This window comes from Kryptolebias marmoratus, linkage group LG18, assembly GCF_001649575.2.
Source record: "Kryptolebias marmoratus isolate JLee-2015 linkage group LG18, ASM164957v2, whole genome shotgun sequence".
Classification (NCBI taxonomy): Eukaryota; Metazoa; Chordata; class Actinopteri; order Cyprinodontiformes; family Rivulidae; genus Kryptolebias; species Kryptolebias marmoratus.
In genome coordinates, this window is record NC_051447.1 from 3378120 (window position 1) to 3383316 (window position 5197).

Consider the following 5197-nt stretch of genomic DNA (forward strand, 5'->3'; position numbering starts at 1 on the left):
TACATCACATCTCAGCTTTAAAAGCTCAACTCCACACTCTCTATTTCTGAATTGAGAAAGCTCCTCGGATGAGAAGTGAAACATCTTCAACTACAGAATAGAAGTCCAGTTGTTTTTGTTTTTTAACTTTTTTTTGAACATCCAGGAGGACAAAGATAACCCTGATGAAACCTTGGGTAACTTTTCTGCACACATGGGAGGATCTGTCCAATATAAGCTGCACAAAGCTGGATGTCATGAAAGGACAAAAGAAAAATGAAATGGTTAAAAAAATGCTAGACTGTTTAGCGTTTCTTCTCAGAAGATGCTGTTGTCAGATGAGACCAAACATCAAAGACGACACCATGTCTAAGGCAAACCTACCACCTCTCATCATGCTGAGAGTACCATCCCTGCAATGAAGCATGGTGGTGACAGCATCATGTTATGGGGAAGTTTTCTATCAGTAGGGACTGGGAAACTGGCTGGAGTTAGAAGATAGATGGATGGAGCAAAATACAGAGAAACTTGTTGGAGTCTTCCAGACTTTTGAACTTGAGGCAGAGGTTCACCCTCTAACAGGACAATGAGCTCAAACACTGCACTGGTTTGAGGAGAACCAGGTAAATGTCCTGGATTGGTCCAGTCAAAGCCCAAACCTCAATTCAACTGAGAATCTCTGGTTTGAGTGGTTGATTGGTGGACACAAACTACACCAATCCAACCTGAAGGAGCTGCAGCTGTTTAGACATGAAGAACGGACAAAATTCCAGAGGTTAGATGGACCAAGATTATGGAGAATCTAAAATAGGATTAAAAAAACAAAAACATCTAGACTTCTGTTCTGTAGCTGAAGATGTTTCTCTTCTCATCCAAGGAGCTTTATCAGTTCAAGAAGCAGAGAGGGTGAAGTGGAGTTCAAACTTTTAAAGCTGAAATGTTATGCATGCTAGATTCACATATATTTATGAATCTAGCTCAGTGGCCCATTTGTGAGCGAGACAAACAAAGACCCAAACAAGCCTCTATTGTGAAGAGAGTGAGGGGAATCAGCATCCAGTTGTTTTAGTCTTTTAACCCTTTTTTTGATTTACCATGTCCTTGATGACTGAAAATCTAAACCAGAAGATTATGGAGACAGGCCCGAAAAGACTTCATGCTGTAACTGCTGCAAAAGGTGGCGATACTAAAGTATTGAGTTTTGGGGACACAAATGCACACACGATTTTCAGATTTGTTTTTGAAAAATAATATAAAAAAGTCCCCATTTACTTTCATTAATCTGAAATATTTTTGGTATAATTGTTTATTTTAATCAAATTTTTAAAATCTAAATAAATTCCAGACTGTAAGGTAACAAAAAACAGACAAAATACTAAGGGGGGTGAATACTTTAGTAAAGCACTATATATGTGAAAAACTGATAACATGAAAATTTAGCTAGTTATGACCAGAAACCTCAAATCATTATATACTTTACAAACTTAGTAGTGTACCTGTGCTCCAGCCCTATACAGAAAGTCATTTCTGACACTAATCTTGCAAGAAGAACTATGAGAAGTTAAGCAAAAGATGGGGCAAAATTAGGAAGTACATTTAGTATTTTGCTTTTATTGTCAAGGTGGCAGACACTCTGTAATCTGAAAATTTAGTCCTCCCCAAAGATGGCAAACAATACCAAAAAATCATTTAGATTCTGTGCAGAGATTACATCTCATCAAATAATCAAATAAAAAAATAAAACATCTCGGCAGTGAGCCGGTGTGAACTACACTATCTGTCATATATCATGTCAGAAAACACTGTTCCAACTTTTTTTTTGAAGACACAACTGTGTGGTAGCAGTCAGCTCTTAAAGGTCAGTTAACACTTGAATTTACCTTCGTAAAAATGTTTAATCCTGCTTTGTTTGCATTTCTGGCTCTGAAACTACGCCCAGTTTGAAATATACAAACTATTTAGAAAGACAGCCACATGTTTAGGCGAACAATTACTGCTGGAGTGGGACTCTAAGTTTTTAATAGGTTCACATAAAGAACAAAGCACCTATATGTGCTATCTTTTCAATATAAGAAGTGACACTAACAGCTCAGTGAAGCCAATTAAAATAGTCTCAGAAGTGATAAGTTATAAAATGGAGATGAAACTTGAAGAAGTGAAGCAATGATTAGAACTCACCCCATCTCCCTCCTTTATAAAGTCTTTCCTGCAAATATGTGCCATAATACCTGTGGCCAAAGCATCACCCATCACATTTACCATTGTGCGGAATCTGTCTCTGAAGAAGAGGACAGAGAGACATTTTGTAGGACATGATGCCATTTAAAGGCAAAAATGTTGCTAAAACAAAATTAATGAGTTTTGTGTGCTGTTGTGGTTAGCTTGGTTCTTTAGAAAATAATTAAAGTGGAATAAAGTCCAACATACAATGCCCAGTCCACTGCAATGATGAGGGTGATGTCATCAGTTGGCAATCCAACAGATGTTAGCACAATCACCATGGTGACCAGTCCAGCTTGTGGGATGCCAGCTGCACCAATACTGGCTGCAGTAGCTGTGATGCTGGTGAAGATTTGGGAGGTTAGTATGACTTCTGCATTTCAACACACAAAAAAATATTTTTATAGACATTATGCTTGGACAAATTTTTTCTATAATAAAATCAAGGTTATACACCTCATAAAGGAACTAGAAAATGTCATTAAAAATAGAGACAGCAACACAATTTACCACACAACACTTCATATTTTTTTGAGTAAAAATTACATTGATTATTTTTGTGAAACTAAATCTTCATTGTATAATATTTCTTAATCTGCAAGAAGGAATTTTATTTTTACATTGGAAATATTTTAAAAGGTATTCACATAAAGTCAAATAAAATGAGCGTAGTAGGAAACAAAGAGTGAGTTCTTGTTTTATTCCTGCATTTGTGAGATTTCTAAAACGCTCCTGCATAAAAACTCTCCCAAGTCACCATAAAAAGCAAAAGCAAAAACCCCCCCCCCAAAAAAACAGCGAGAATTTATTAGACGTAGCAGTATCCAAAACAGCATTTTTTACATGAAGAAACATTCTGCAAACACTCTTCCAGGATACAGTTCAACTTAATGATCGAACTGGTTTATCTCTATAGTGCGAATTCACAATAAAAATACAGACCAAATCAACATGTTACAAAATGCCAGTTAGTAACAGTTATCCATCGAAGAATGGTATAGAGTAGACGTGAATTTTACACATAAATTGGCCTAAGTCCAGACCCTAACCTCACTCACGGAGAACCTTTGCATTGTAATGGAGAAGGTTATGTTCAACAGTCCAACTCTCCTATCATCAATACAAGACTTTGGAGAATAATAATAAAACTTTGTATTGAAATAAAAGTTAATAAAAATATGTAAAAATGTAAATAAAAATAGAATACAATGATTTGCAAATTTCATAAACTCAATTTTTATTCACAATGGAACATAGTAAACATATCAAATATTTAAACTAATAAAGTGTACTATTTTTCTTTTAAAAGTTCATTCTGGTTTTTATGGCAGCAACACATCTCAAAAAAGACAGGGATAAGATAAAGAATAAAAGTAAGTGGTACAAATAGGAAACAGCTTGAGGAGCATTTCTAACAGATTAGATTAATTGGCAGAAGGATTTGGCATTAAAAAAAGCATTTTAGAAAGGCTGAATCTCTGAGAGGAATAAAATGGGCAGGGGCTTACCAGCCTCTGAAAAACCATCTGTTCAGTTTTTTATCAGCACATAGCTCAAAGGTCTGCCTCTCTGATGGTATGGGAGTGCATTAGTGCCTATTGCATGGGCAGCTTACAGTATAGACAGGTTTTAGAACAACATATGCTGAAATCCAGACATTTTTTCAGGGAAGGCCTTGCATATTTTAACAAGACAAAATATGATTTTATACAATTGCAAATCATTACATTTTGTTTCTATTTACATTTTACACAACATTCCAACTTTTTTTGAATTGGGTGTTGCATTTAAATGATCTTAAAAAGCAGATGCAGTATTCACTGACCTGATGGTGATGATTTGTCCAAAATCCAGCTCATAATTATTAACTTGTGCAATGAAAATAGCTGCCACAGCCTCATAGAGAGCAGTGCCATCCATATTGATTGTGGCACCCACAGGGAGCACAAATCGTATAATGCGACGGTCAATGTGATTGTTCTCTAAGAGGCACTTGAAAGTTATAGGCAGAGTGGCAGAACTGAAAAAGACAGAGAAAAAGACAGAAAGGTCAGAATATAACATCAAAAGACTGATACATAAATAACCCCACTAATATCACATTGACTTGCACACAAGTGAATTTATTTAATGGTTTCAAAGAAAAGGAAAACAAAAAACTACTGACTGATGAGATGATGAAACAAATGACAAAAATTAATATGGAACAGAAGCTTGAGGTCAATAAACACACTGTGATTAATTGTGACTGATCACTCAGAAACTCTGTGGGTAGTGATTATTTGTATCATTTTAAAATGACCTGAACCACTTTTACATGTAGAAAAAGCAAAATTAATCAGTTTCACAATTAACTTTGTTCTGTTTAATTCTAGTATGTTTTAATGTTTCCTCCTTCTTGTGGTTTCAGTATTTCTTACTAGCAGACCAGCATTCTCTAAATATTGCTGCTTTGTTTTTAGTTTGTTTCTTTACAGGCAGATCTTTCGTAGCCAGAAGTGTTTTCCTTCTGGGCTCCTGTATGCTTCGGCAGGCTGTAGTAGTCCCACCTACCTCATCTGTTATGATATAAAAGGCCTGCTAATTACCCTTTTGGCTTTTCATGTGAATGTTTGTGCATGTTAGCTGTAAAATGGGTAGGCATTGGTTACTGATTAATGTCTTGCTGTGTCTCAGGCCTCTAAGCCATGTTGTCATCTGATGAGATAACACCTGAAGTGTTAATGTTTTCACCCCTTATGACTGGATTTCTCACTATAACAATATGCTGGTGTAGATTCTCAGCCATCCAGGCCATGGTAAATTCAAAAAAGTTAAAAAACAAAAACAACTGGACTTCTATTCTGTAGTTGAAGATGTTTCACTTCTCATCCGAGGAGCTTTCTCAATTCAGAAATAGAAAGTGTGGAGTTGAGCTTTTAAAGCTGAGATGTGATGTAAGCTGGATTGCTTGCAAATTGTTCTCACTCTCCTAACAATGGAGGCTCGTTAGAATCCT

At 36.0% G+C, this 5197-nt stretch overlaps 1 protein-coding gene across 1 annotated transcript in view; it reads right to left on the minus strand.

Annotated features, from left to right (window-relative positions):
* The window catches only part of slc1a7b (solute carrier family 1 member 7b), a 33465-nt gene that overhangs the window by 3369 nt on the left and 24899 nt on the right, over nucleotides 1–5197 (minus strand). The window contains exons 8-10 of the mRNA XM_017434295.3: nucleotides 4025–4219; nucleotides 2407–2541; nucleotides 2158–2257 (exon numbers count right to left, since the gene is read on the minus strand). Coding sequence (XP_017289784.1) covers nucleotides 2158–2257; nucleotides 2407–2541; nucleotides 4025–4219 — 430 coding nt within the window. The remainder of the gene's footprint in view (nucleotides 1–2157; nucleotides 2258–2406; nucleotides 2542–4024; nucleotides 4220–5197) is intronic.